This window comes from Nycticebus coucang, chromosome 13 (assembly GCF_027406575.1).
Source record: "Nycticebus coucang isolate mNycCou1 chromosome 13, mNycCou1.pri, whole genome shotgun sequence".
Taxonomy (NCBI): Eukaryota; Metazoa; Chordata; class Mammalia; order Primates; family Lorisidae; genus Nycticebus; species Nycticebus coucang.
The window spans coordinates 502553-517121 of NC_069792.1; the positions used below are offsets into that span (position 1 = coordinate 502553).

The 14569-nt window shown below is 40.2% G+C and overlaps 1 protein-coding gene across 1 annotated transcript in view; it reads right to left on the reverse strand.

Annotated features, from left to right (window-relative positions):
• PRKDC (protein kinase, DNA-activated, catalytic subunit) overlaps window positions 1-14569 on the reverse strand; it is a 163241-nt gene that overhangs the window by 25399 nt on the left and 123273 nt on the right. Inside the window, exons 64-68 of the mRNA XM_053558364.1 lie at window positions 14302-14440; window positions 13008-13196; window positions 11839-12063; window positions 10895-11003; window positions 9320-9431 (exon numbers count right to left, since the gene is read on the reverse strand). Coding sequence (XP_053414339.1) covers window positions 9320-9431; window positions 10895-11003; window positions 11839-12063; window positions 13008-13196; window positions 14302-14440 — 774 coding nt within the window. The remainder of the gene's footprint in view (window positions 1-9319; window positions 9432-10894; window positions 11004-11838; window positions 12064-13007; window positions 13197-14301; window positions 14441-14569) is intronic.

Genomic DNA, 14569 nt, shown 5'->3' on the forward strand with positions numbered 1-14569 from the left:
TAAAATTATTTTTATTTATATCGTAATTTACACATTTGACTTAAAGCGAGTTTACTTCCATTAACATCGGTACCACCAACAAAAAGCTTTAACATATAAAGTCCATCCCTGATCAATAACCAATTTTCTGTTGCTCATCCAGGAACCAATTTCTAATTTTCTTAGAATACTGTGGCCAGATAAACCAACATGCCTCACATCTCTTTTTTGCTTTATACTTCTCACCTCAAACCAGTTTGCACTGCCTTCCTCCAAAGATACTACTGGTTTTAAGCTTTCATTACGTTTAATCATAAGGCTAAACAGGTAAAGGTGGTGCAGCCTGGGCACTTTGGGAGGACAGCCTGAGGCCAGGAGCCTGGGCAACTAATGAGACCCTGTCTCTACAAAAAAATTGCAAAATTACCTGGGCAAGATGGTGTGTGCCTGAGGTCCCAGGTACTCAAGAAGCTGAGGTAGGAGGATTGCTTGAGACCAGGAGTCTGAGGTTACAGTGAGCTGTGATCACTACACTCTAGTCTGGGTGATTAAGTGAGACTATGGCTCAAAAAAAAAAAAAAAACCCAAAAAGGATAAAATAGTACTTGATTAATAACTGAATAAGATAATGAATGAAAGAATCCGTAAGTGTTGCCAGTGTGAGGAAAGTGCTCTGGATCTCAGAAGGGCAGAGGTGGGTGCCCAATCACACAGTGAGCCCTCCTGGGCTGCGGGGAGCACACTCAGCACAGGGGCTGAGCTGCTAAGTCTAAGGTAGAGGGGACAAATCAAACAAAGGCAGAAAGAGCTATACTACACACCATATTCTTTTTTTTTTTTTTGTAGAGACAGTCTCACTTTATGGCCCGCGGTAGAGTGCCGTGGCCTCACACAGCTCACAGCAACCTCCAACTCCGGGGCTTAAGCGATTCTCTTGCCTCAGCCTCCTGAGTAGCTGGGACTACAGGCACCCGCCACAGCGCCCGGCTATTTTTTGGTTACAGTTTGGCTGGGGCCGGGTTTGAACCCGCCACCCTCGGCATATGGGGCCGGCGCCTTACCGACTGAGCCACAGGCGCCGCCCTACACACCATATTCTTAAATGAAATCAAGGAGGACAGAGCCAGGAAGAGAACCATCTTTTCTAAAAACAACAGAGTCTCAAACAGCATCAGGAGGCTTGCAAGCCTCTCCTAGCACAGGGCCCCGGCAGCTCAGCCCTCTATAGATGACAACCAGCCTTCAGGCAAAACCTGCTGCAGCTCCTCAAGAGTTCTGACAGTAAACAAAAGATGGCAGGCTGTGTGTGCAGGGAAACTGAAAGAGGGAAAACAGCCTACTGCTGGGATGAATTTCTTATCTCTTCTTTTCCGTGTGTTATGAGGTGGCTGTGGCTGTGAGCTGGGTATCAGTTCGAGTGACTGAGACCCATGGGAGGCACTGCTGTTGCATTCTGCCCACGGGAACCTGGAAAGCAGCTCAGGCCAAGAGATTTTTTTTTGTTTTTAAAAAGAAAGTTACACAAATAGAAGAAATGTTGGTATTGTTCTGGACAAGCAAAGGCATGCTTCCTGGGACCAGGTGCAGTGGGCTCATGCCTGTAGTCCCAGCTACTCCTACAGGAGGATACGGCAGGAGACCAGGAGTTGGAGACTGCGGTAAGACTCTGTCTCGAAAAAAAGACAATGACAGAAAATTTCCCAAATTTGGTTACATAAATGTACAGATTCAAGAAACTTAGTGACTCTCAAATAAGATAAACTCAAAGAAAACCAAACTAGGTGGGGCACAGTATCTCACACCTGTGATCCTAGCCCTCTGTGAGGCCAAGGCAGGAGCATCCCTTGAGCTAGGAGTTCAAGACCAACCTGAGTAAGAGCAAAACTCTGTCTCTACTAAAAATAGAAAAATTAGGCTCAGTGCCAGTAGCTCAGTGAGTAGGGCACCAGCCACATACACCGAGGCTGGTGTGTTCGAGCCTGGACCGGGCCTACTAAACAGCAATGATACCTCCAACCAAAAAACAGCTGAGCGTTGTGGCAGGTGCCTGTAGTCCCAGCTACCTGGGAGGCTGAGGCAAGAAAATTGATTAAGCCCAAGAGTTTGAGGTTGCTATGAGCTGTGACACTGTGGCACTCTACCAAGGGTGACATAACGAGACTGTCTCAAAAATAAATAAATAAAATAAAAATAGAAAAACTACCTGGGCATAATGGCTGGCACCTGTAGTACCAACTACTCAGGAGCCTGAGGCAAGAGTTTGACATTGCTATGAGCTATGACGCCATAGCACTCTACCCAGGGTGACAGAATACGAGACTCTGTCTCAAAAAAAAAAAAAAAAAAGAAAGAAAGAAAGAAAAAAGAAAAGAAAACCAACCTACCTAGACACATCATAATCAAATTGTTGATAACCAGTAACAAAGAAAAAAATTTTTGAAGCATCAAGAAAAATACGACATAACACATACAGGGTAACAAGCGTAAATAGCCGTGACTTCCTCTTCAACACAGAAGCCAAAAGATACCACTGAGGGCAAAGAGAATCTCTCCAGCATTCTACATAGAGAGAAAATATCCCTCAGGAATGACAGTGAAATAAAGATACCTTCAGAAAAAGAAAAACCTGGCACAATTCATCACAGTAGGCCTACATTACAAGAACTGCTAAAGGGAAATGATCAGAGGAAAATCCTCACACAACTTTAGAATTACGTGCGATTCTTTAAACTAAAATATAACACTAGTAGTGTTTTCATTATACGTTATTTCACATATATATGAGAAATCTACGCACACTATATATATATATCATTACTTTGTAACAATAAAAGGGGCATTTATCCATGTTTATGTGCCTAATAACAGAGCCAAAATACAGTATGTAAAAACACAATTAAAAAGAGAAACAGAAAATTCTGCACTCATAGCTTTTCATATCCCTAACTCAGCAGTGTGGAACTAGGCAAACAAACACAGCAGTAACGACACAGGAGGTTTCAAAGCACTACTGACCAACTGAGCTAACCGAAATCTATAGACCAGTATGTCCAGAACTACAGAATATATAAGATTTTTCAAGTTTATTTATTCAAGTAAAATAGACCATCTGTTGGATCATAACTTAAGTCTCAAAAAACATAAAAGGACAGAAACCACAAGAGAATTACCTTAGAAATCAATAATAGGAAGATAGCTGGAAAAACCACTTATTTAGAATCTGAAACACTTTTGAATATTTCACAGAACAAAAAAGAAGTCACATGGAAATTAGAAAATAGCTGATGTAGATGAGGAGAGACAGGACACCCATGTACTGCTGGTGAACTGCAGAATGATGGGGAGATACCTAATAAAGCTAGAGGCAGACCTGCCTTTTGATTCAGCAATCCCACTGCTGGGCATTCTTACCCAAAAGAAAAAGACATTTTATAAAAAACATAACCTGGACTTGAATGTTTACAGCAGCACAATTCACATTTGCAAAGATAAGAAACAACCTAAGTGCCCATCAATGCGTGAGTGGATTAATAAAATGTAGATGTGTACCCCAGAGTGCTTCTCAGCCATAAAAAAAAAAAACGTGTACTAACTTGGACAGAAGTGGAAACCATTCTTCTAAGTGAAGTATCACAAGAATGGAAAAACAAACACCACATGTACTCACTATTAAATTGGAACTAATCAATCAACACATGGAAATAACACCCATTAAAAATAAAGGAGGTCAAGCCAGGCGCGACATCTCACGTCTGTGATCCCAGCACTCTGGGAGACGGGGCAGGTGGATTGCTTGAGCTGAGGAGTTCAAGGCCAGCTGGAGCCAGAGCCAGACCCATCTCTAAAAATAGCCAGGCATTGTGGTAGGCACCTGTAGTCCTAACTACTTGGGAGGCTGAGGCAAGAGGATCACTTGAGCCCAAGAGTTTGAGGTTGCTGTGAGCTGTAACGCCATAGTGCTCTACCCAGAGTGACAGAGTAAGACTCTGTCTCAAACAATCAAGTAGGTCAAGGGGGGAGAAGAGGATAAGTAAATTCACGCCTAATGAGTACAATGTACATTATGTGGGTGATAGGCACACTTAAAACTTTGACCCAAAGAATACAAAAGCAATGTATGTAACTAAAATGTTTCTACCTCTATAGTACTCTGAAATTAGGAAAAAAAAAAAAAAAAAGAAAAGAAAATATTGGGAACAGAAAAACATGACATACCAAAAAGCTAAAGCAGTGCTTAAACACACACACATATGTATATAACTTCAAATGCTTACATTAGAGGGAAGAAAGTTTTTAAATCAATGAACAAAGTTTCCACCTTAAGAAACTAAAAAAAACAAAACAAAACAAAAAAAGCAAAGTAAATTTAAAGTAGAAAGAAGAAAAGATGAGACCACAAACCAATGAAATAGAAAACAGACAGGAAATAAAAAATTTCAAGGGCTGTGCCTGTGGCTCAAAGGAGTAGGGCGCCGGCCCCATTTATGGGAAGTGGTGAGTTCAAACCCGGCCCTAGACAAAAACTGCAAAAAAAAAAAAATATAACAAAGCCAAAACTTGGACTTTTGAAAAGATCAACAAAATTGATAAAGTTACAGAGACAAATCAAGAAAAAAGAGAGAGAAAGAATACAAATCACTAACATTCAGAAAGAAAAAAAGGATTCCTACCACAGACACGACAAATAGTAAAAAGGATAAAAGAATGAGGTGAATAAATTTATACAACAATCTGACAATTTGGATAAAATGGACAATTTTTTTTTTTTAAAGAATAAGGGAGGCAAGCATTTTTAAAAAATTGTTGAGGCTCGGCGCCTGTAGCTCAAGAGGCTAAGGCGCCAGCCACATACATCAGAGCTGGTGGGTTCAAATCCAGCCCGGACCCGCCAAACAACTACTACAACTGAAAATAGCCGGGCGTTGTGGTGGGCGCCTGTAGTCTCAGATACTTGGGAGGCTGAAGCAAGAGATTTGCTTAAGCCCAGGAGTTGGGGTTGCTGTGAGCTGTGACGCCACAGCACTCTACCCAGGGAGACAGCTTGAGGCTCTTTCTCAAAAAAAAAAAAAAAGTTATTGAAAAATATAATTTAATAAAATTGACACAAAAAGAAATAGAACATTCAAATTCCCTATCTGTATCCACTAATGAAATTACATACATTTAAAAAAATCTTTCCCATACTCCAGGTCCAAAGAGTTTCACTGGTGAATTGTATCAAATATGTAAGAAATAATAAAGATCTTGTACAAATAAAAAACAGAGAGAAGGGAACAGGCCCAGTTCATCTCACAGATCCACTACAACCCTAATAACAAAACCTGACAGAAACACAACAAAGAGAATCACAGACCAATATTCCACCTGACTCTAGATTCTAAAATCATTAACATTGTTTGCAAAAATATAGAAAAGGAATCACTGTGATCATAAAAGGTTTACCTCTGAAGTATGAAACTAGATTATGAATCTATGACATAAAGTATGAAACTAGAAACATTAAAAAAGCAATCACTGTAATAACACACCACAAACACAATACAAGAGAAAAACAGCATGACCAATTAAACCTATGCCAAAAAAGCAACTAAGAAAACGCAACACCCATTCAGGATAAAAGAAAACTCTAAGAAAATCAGGAACAGAAGAGAATTCCCTCAATCTGATAAAAGGAATCTACAAAAACTACATCATTCTTAAAGATAAATGAGTGAAGTGTCTTTCCTACCATCACAAATAAGACTAAGATGCTCATTTTAGCCTCATAGTTAAGACTGTACCAAAGAGACCTAACCATTGAACACGGTAAGAAAAAGAAAGAAACGGCATAAAGTTCAGAAAGGAAGAAGTAAAAGTGACCCTATTTGCAGATACCACTAATTTACATAGAAAATCCCAGGGAGTCTATAAAACTTGAACCAAAATTAATGAGTGAAGTTAGCAAAGAGAAAAAGTTAGTATGTAAAATGCAATTGTACATCAACAATAATTGGAAAATACAATTTTTAACAAAACTTCCATTTTAGGAGTGCTGAAAAACACAAAAAACCTTGAAATAAATCTCTCAAAGCACTCCATACTGAAAAAATACAAGTCCCTGAAATTAAAGAAGACCTAGATAAACAGAGACAGGCCCTACTCATGAACTGGGTAACTCTATGGATAAGACAGCAATTGCCCCAAACACGGTCATTACAACAACCCAGTCAAAAATCTCAATAGTTGGGGTGGCGCCTGTGGCTCAGTGGGTAGGGCGCCGGCCCCATATGCCGAGGGTGATGGGTTCAAACCCGGCCAAACTGCAACCAAAAAATAGCCGGGCGTTGTGGCGGAAGCCTGTAGTCCCAGCTACTCGGGAGGCTGAGGCAAGAGAATCACCTAAACTCAGGAGTTGGAGGTTGCTGTGAGCTGTAATGCCATAGCACTCTACCAAGAGTGACAAAGTGAGACTCTGTCTCTACAAAAAAAAAAAAAACTCAATAGTTGTTTTTGGAAGGAATTTCTACAATGCAAATATAAATGCAAATTACTTAAAATAAAATGATTTTTGTAAAGAAAAACAGAGTTGAAGAATTCATCCTACCTGATTTCAAGACTACTAAAGCAACACCAGTGAAGATAGCTTGACAACACAAAAGAAGTCAGGAATTAGACCAGAGCACCTAGAAACTGACTGACACAAAAATGGTCACCTGACTTCAAAAGAGAAGCCAAAGCAATTCAGTTATAGTAAGAAAGACGTTTAACAGAGCAGTATATATAACTACGTATCTATATGGAAAAAGTCAATGTCTGTCTCACATCATCCACAAAAACTACCTTCCATAGGCCAGGCATGGTGGCTTTGGAAGCCCAAGGAGATAGGATCATTTTAGGCCAGGAGTTTGAGGCCAGCCTGGGCAACCCCGCCTCTGCCCAAAAAAATTTTTTTTAATTAGCCGGGCATGATAGTGCAGGCCTATTGTCCCAGCCACTCAGGAGGCCAAGGCAGGAGGCTCACTGGAGCCCAGGAGTTCCAATCTGGGTGATAGAGCAAGACCACCTCTTCAGAAAAAATAGAAAAGAAAACTTCCAAGAGATCACAGACATAAAAGTAAGAGCTAAAATTATAACATTTCTAGAAGAAAACAGGAGAATAACTTCCAAGATAAGCCTTGAAAATGAAGTAATCTGATATAACTGTACACAAAATAAATAAAGATGGTAATGGGTTGCATCCCATTAAATAAACTGGGATCTACAAGTCTATTTTGATAATTTTTAAAAAGTAAATAAATAAATAGATAGGAGAGAGAGGAGGGTGCCTCCATTTGTAAGATGCAGATTGATAATCATGGAATGAGTGGTGGAGTTAGAAATGATTATTTTGGGCTTGGCACCTGTAGCACAGTGCTTACAGCGCCAGCCACATACCCAGAGGGTGGCGGGTTCAAACCCAGCCCAGGCCAGCTAAAAAACAACTGCAACAAGAAAACAAGCCAGGCATGGCAGGCACCTGTAATCCCAGCTAGTTGGAAGGCTGAGGTAAGAGAATCGCTTAAGCCCAAAGAATTTGAGGTTGCTATGAGCTGTGACAACACAGCACTCTACCGAGGGCAACATAGTGAGACTCTGTCTCAAACAAACAAAAAAACAACAAGGAATTATTATTTTGCAACCATATTGTCAAGGCTCATTTGTGCCAAATCATCCAAAAATTCAAAATACAGTGGGGCAAATCTTATGATAAGCAAGATGTCTGCATGTCTCAAAGTAACTCACACGTTACAGAAAATGTGGCATCATACAGCAGGGAGACCAGGTGATACTGTAACAAGACAATCAAAATGACAATCACCAGAAAGGGGCAGGTGCACATGGGCCCACCTGCGGCTTGGTAGCCTGAGAAGAAAGTATTCTGACCAGCGGTGAATCACACGTGTCTCGTGAGAAGTAAACATAAGACAAACCCAAACCAAGGAATATTCTTTAAAAGTAGCAATGTCATAAAAGACAAAGGTAAGATGAGAAATTGTTCAATATTAAAGGAGACTAAAAAGGCGCCTCAACCAAAGGCAACCCGAGAGTTTAGACTGGATCCTGTCCTGAAGGGGGAGATGGACACACAGGACATTAGCAGGGACAAATGACACAACTGAAATTGGGCTGTAGATTAAAAACAAAAGCACTGAAGTTGATCACTGAATTGTGGATGACACAGGAGAACACGCTTTTCCTCAGAAAATGCTCACTGATATACAGAGGCTGGGCACACGGCGCTGTAATCTAGCCCTTTGAGAAGCCAAGTAGGAGGATTGCCTGGCGCCAGACGTTTTGAGGCTAGCTTAGACAACACAGCAAGACCCCGTCTCTAAAAAAAATTTCATTTTGAAATAGCTAGGCATGGTGCTAAGCACCTGTAGTCCCAGCTACTTGGGAGGCTGAGGTGAAAGGATTGCTTGAGCCCAGGAGTTTGAGATTTCTGTGAGCTGTGACACCACAGCACTCTATCAGGAGCAAGAAAATGAGACTCTGTCTCAAAAAAAAAAAAAAAAACAGGCAAAAGGACATGATGTGTGCAATATGCATGCTCCAATGGTTCAGAATATAAATATGTATGTCTGGGAGAAAGGGAAAGAATAAAAAAGTTAATGTAGCAAAGTGTTAAAAAAAAACAAGTGAACCTGGGTAAAAGGTACATAGGAAGTACTACGTTTTTCTTAAACTTATCTCAAAATAAAATTTTACAAAATGTGGGTGAAGAAATAATAGGGTAACACTGTACCTGGGGTCAGAGTCCTCCAGTTACATTTCCTGTGGACATCTGTACGAGATAAATCACAATCTCTGATCCTACTGCCTGCTCCCTAAAACACATGGCTGGTATCTGCCCTGCAAATTCCACAGGAGCAGAGGAGGACGTGGGAATGATCTCAGAGCTGGGAAAGTAACACACAGCTGGGTAATGCAGCTTCGAGGTGGGATGTCAAAAACCCAATTTTAGTAACAGAATAGTGAAAGTCATTACTCAGTAGTCCTGTTTGCTGTCATCCCACTACTTAAAGTTCAGCCGTGAGAGAGAAGCACGTGTACCCTGTCCCCCCACTACCCTCCCTTGCTCCCACACATGACCACAACCAGTGCCGCAGTGCCCGGAGGGCAGGGCAGGGCACCCTGCAGGCAAGCAGAGGCACCATCGACATGGAGAGTCCCCAGCAGAGCTCAGCTGGGAGGCCAGAGGGCAGACCGGCAGCTGCACTAGACTCAAACCCACACTTCCCTGAACCATGGTTTGGAAGAAAAACCATACTAGCAATTTCAAAAAAGAACTCACATTTGACTCAAAAGAGGCACATCTTACCGATTTGTAACGATGTCGTCCCAGATGTTTATTGGGTCCATTTTAGCATCTGGATATCTGTTCATCCAGGTTTTTAAAAGTCTCTTAAGGGGAGCTTGAGATGATAAATTGCCTAAAAATAATATTTGTGAATAATATTTGTGAATGATCATGTCCATAGTTCAATGACAAGACCTACTGAAAAGTGAGGTCATCACTGGTAAACAAGACCCAATCCAAACTTCCTGTCCAAATTAAAAATAAAAATCCCATCTTTCCCCTCATAAAAGACAAAGTTATCACAGTAAATCTAATATATTCTGAAATTAAAACCCAACTGCTGCACCCTCCACCTTCTAAGACTATTTTGAAATAAAAATTAAAAAAAAAGAAAAAACCTCATTTGCTTAAGAATCTAGAATAAAGATGGAAAAATAAACATACACTATTCTTAATTTATTACACATCTATACCCCTTAGCCTCCAATTTTAAAATCTAAAATCATGCTGGTTGGTGGCTCACGCCTGTGATCTCAACACTCTGGGAGGCCAAGGAGGATGGATTGCCTGAGCTCAAGAGTTTGAGACCAGCCTGAGAGAGAGTGAGATTCTGTCTCTAAAAACAGCCCCAGGCATTGTGGTGGGGGCCTGTAGTCCCAGCTACTTGGGAGGTTGTGGGAAAACTGCTTGAGGTCAGGAGTTTGAGGTTGCTGTGAGCTATGATGCCACAGCACTCTACCCAGGCAACAGAGACCCTGTCCCAACAAAACAAAACAAATCACTAAAATAAAAACAAAAATAATGACCAGGGTGGCTCAGCACCTGTAGCTAAGCAGCTAGGGCGCCAGCCACCTACACTGGAGCTCACGGGTTCGAACCTAGCCCAGGCCTGCCAAACAACAATGATAACTACAACAAAAAAAATAGCCAGGTACTGTGGCGGGTGCCTGTAAGTCCCAGCTACACAGGAGGCTGAGGCAAGAGAATCGCTTAAGCCCAAGAGTTTGAGGTTGCTGTGAGCTGTGACGCTACAGCACTCTACAAAGAGCGACATAATGAGACTCTGTCTCAAAAAAAAAAAAAAAAAAAGAAAAGAAAAAAACCCAGGTAATATTGATAAAGAGATTAAAATAGCTCCTGGAAAGTAGAAAGAACCTCATAAATACATATCACTGATAATAAGTGCTTGAAAAATAATTGTCCAAATTTAAAGTAGAGAACAATTATGTAGAGAGATACAAATACCAATTTTTATTAGTATTGTAAAATGTCTTTCATAATTACTCTTTAATTATCAGGATAAACACTGAAATTGAGATTTACAACTGAGACATTTTACCTTCAAAAGATGTCCTCTTTCCCTCAGACTCCCTTAGGTCCAGGGCCCTTCTGTTCTGGCACTCCCCCGACACTGCCTGCAGCCCCTGCCCTCCCTCTGCAGTCATCCACCCTCTGACAGCTCTGTTGGACCAGCCAGTATATTTTATTTTGACCCAGAAAAATGCACTTCCACTAAGCAAAAAAAAAAAAAACAGATGCTATAACTCTTGTATAATTACAAGAGAAAACATTAATGGTAGATTTAAAAAAAATTACCTTCTTTGCTTATAAAGCTGATGAACTCTTGAATTTCTGTTAAAGCTTGTACAGACTGCAGTTTGGTGAGTCTGCTTCTGTGTAAGAGGGCGTCAATGCTAGAATAATTCTAAAGAAAAGGCATTTAGTCCTTTCACAAATCAAGTTTTCACTTTAAATTTTTAACATTTTCTAAAACATGAAATCTAGCAACTACTCTATAAATATATTAATTATCCAATGTGTCAGAGTGGTTAATAATTAGGTCATAGAAACAACTGTCAAATGATTTAGTTTTACAAAATAATTTCAATCACATTTTAATTCAATAAAATGAATATAATCAAGCTATTGCTGCTTCTATTTGCCACCAATTTAAAAAATATCCCAATATCCGTAAGGTAAAATTGCCAAGTACAGAAGTCAGTTGCTTCTCCCTTGATAAACTTCCTCTTGAGTATACAACCGGTCAACTTCAAAATGGCTGAATGAAAACTAGACTACTAAGTGAGTGTGCCTCTAAGCTGGATGTTGTTAATGGACTCTATGAAAGACACTGAGAAACACCCTTCAGAAGACTCTCTGAAGGGCAAAAAATAAAAAAAACAGCAGAAAACACATAGAGAAGGTTGATCCTGGCTCTTCTCCAGAAGGATACAAACTTCATAGTTTGGATCCAACTACACCAAAGAAAAGTCTATTCTCAAGTGTTGACAGTACGAGACAATAAGAACTAAAGAAAAACAAAAAATATAACTTTGTAAAACAGAAAGGAAAAATTTTTTAAAGGCATTAAGACAAAGGACAGAATGCAGAACGCTAACAGAAGAAGCTAGAAGAGCAAAGAGGAGAGGATGGGTGACATGAAAGAAAACTTGAAAATTTTTCCTTGTTGAATTTTTTCATGAGTCTACTACCTTTTAAAAATACCACAAAATGGCACATTTCAGACAGGTCTGTATTACCTGCATAAAAGCCCGAATGCCATTCTCGACATAGTATCGGGCTCTGCCCAGGTCATCCTGCAGGAGGTAGAGCAGGCTCAGCTCCTGGCTGTACTGCAGCTCCAGCAGGGCCTTGCGGAGCTCCACCCGCATGGCCTCGTCCACGAACGTCAGCAGGGTCTGGTCCCCCTCACCTCGCAGCAGCAGCTTCAGCTTGCTGCGCATCAGGTAAGGCAGGTATGTTTCCTGAGGAAAGTGAAAATCCACCTGTAACTTCAAAAAGCTAGTTGGAGCATGACTATTTTATTTCTATAATATCTTTTGCTCTAATTTTATAGCTTAAAATTTAAAGCCAAAGTGATGATGTTTGATGCTTCAAACCTAAAACTACCATTTTAGAAAGAAGTTCATCTAAAATAGCTTCTTTTGTAACTGCAAAATATACAGGAGTATGTTCTATAGAAAACAGGAACTACTTTTAGCTGGAAGATGATTTGTTATAAATGGGGGAATTTATAGGCACAGTCAAGAGAGGGGTGGTGAGGGAGAGACCATTGAACACCAGCCTGTGTGCAGCCACTGATCCAAGGCAACTCCTGTCACGTAAGAGACAAAAGGGAAAACTCTTCCAGGCAGCTGTGCCAAGGATATTAAAATAGATTTATTTATATACATTTTTTGAGACAGAGTCTCACTATGTCGCCTGGATAGACTGCCGTGGCATCAGCCTACCTCACAGCAACCTCAAACTCTTGAGCTCAAGTGATTCTCCTGCCTCAGCATCCCCCCATAGCTGAGACTACAGTACCCGACACCATGCCCAGCTAATTTTTCTAGTTTTAGTAAAGATGGGGTTTCACTCTTGCTCAGGCTATTCTCAAACTCCTCAGCTCAGGCAATTCTCTCGCCTCAGTCATCCAGAGTGCTGGGATTACAAGTGTGAGCCACTGCAAACAGCTTATTTTAAAATGCGTGTCATTTCTTGTGAAAGGGTTAGCCAAAAGTTATTTAATAAAAGACTTAACAATACAATGGCGTTTGTGTGGAGAGTTGGGTGATATAAAAATCCTAATGCTTCACAAATGCCGCCTTATTTTGGAAAAGTTTTATTAAACCATTTTATTAAATAGAAAATCATACTTGACCACTTAAAATACTTATTTCAGTATATTAAAAATAATTCTACCCACCTGATAAAATGGTTCACTCCACATTTTACTTAGATCTGGAGGGCTCTTACTGTCTACACTTGCGGTAGAACAGTATTCAAGTGATTTCCACTCAGCAAGCTGGTTGTAACAGTCAAGAGACGCAAGTTCCCAAAAGTCCTTCTCAGCCTCCGTGGGCTCACCATCCACCCACTCTTGTTTATTGAGGGCCTGGCAGAGAAAAGTTAGTAAGATGATTTCACAAATTTGGAAAGAATACAAATGAAGACATGTAAAAAAGGAGGTAGTGTAATAATCATACTGAAGACAATCATTTTTAGCTTTATGCCAAGGAGAGGAAAGGGAAAATATTCAAGGTGACACTGAAAGGAAGAAAAAAGCAAAATGAAATCTAAATGAACAGATGCACATAAAAACCTAACCAGGGGGAAGACAGTCCTCAAAGAAAACTTGCCGATGAAGCTAGTGAGTAAGGCTGAAGACTTTTAATGACCCATAATTTTATTTAAATCAATACAATGGGTTATTTATTATGTAACAGGTTCTTAGAATAAACATTAGAATATAGGACACGTGCAGAAAATCACAGAGGGTTTTAAAACCTGGATTGTTCACTCAGGAATCTCATAGGTCCCCGAAACTGAATTTCAACATCTATACTTGGATTCAAAACTTGAACAAAATGTTCAAAACTGAACTCTTAAGCTGAGGGCAGTGGCTCCTGCCTGTAAATCCCAGCACTTTGGGAGGCCACAGTAGGAGGATACCTTGAGCTCAGGAGTTCAAGATCAGCCTGAATAAAGTGAGGCTAAAAATAGAAAAAATAAGCTGGGTGCTGTGGCAGTGTCTGCAGTCCCAACTACACAGGAGGCTGAGGCAGGAGGATCCTTGGAACCCAGAAGTTTGAGGTTTCTGTGAACGAGGCTGACAACATAGCACTCCTAGGTGATAGAGTGAGAATCTGTCTCAAAAAATAAAACTGAACTTACAGTCATCTTCCCAAATTTTTCTTTAGTTTATACATTTTTTTTTTTTTACTTATTAAAAGAAAACAACCTCCTCCAACAGAAACTGCATAGTAATTTCACAGAAATAAGACTGGGCAAGTTTTATAGTGTATTAGGTCTTCATTTAACATTGTCAATAGGCTCCTGGAAACTGCAGCTTTAAGTGACCCCAAGTATGATGAAACCAGTTTTTTTCTCATCAGCATTATAATGAGAAGACATTGAATGAACTACATTCAAGGGCCATTTTTAGCTTAAAGTCAAAGCACAGAACAAGCAACTGACATATTTGTTAGAGGTCATTTTACCTCATCGTACTGCTTAGCAGCTTCAGAATAATCACTTCTGGCTTCTGCTAATAGCGCATTCTGAGTGATTTGTTTTGTTCCTATCTCAGTGTTAAAAATACCACGAAGGACGTCATATTCTCCAATTGATCTATACAGCCTATAAAACAAACCAAACACACGTCCAGACCAGTGAATAAAATCACATTTTAAAATAAAATGGTATTAAATCAAGACATCACATATGATATTAACTAGGCCAGTCATGGTGGCTCACACCTGCAATCCC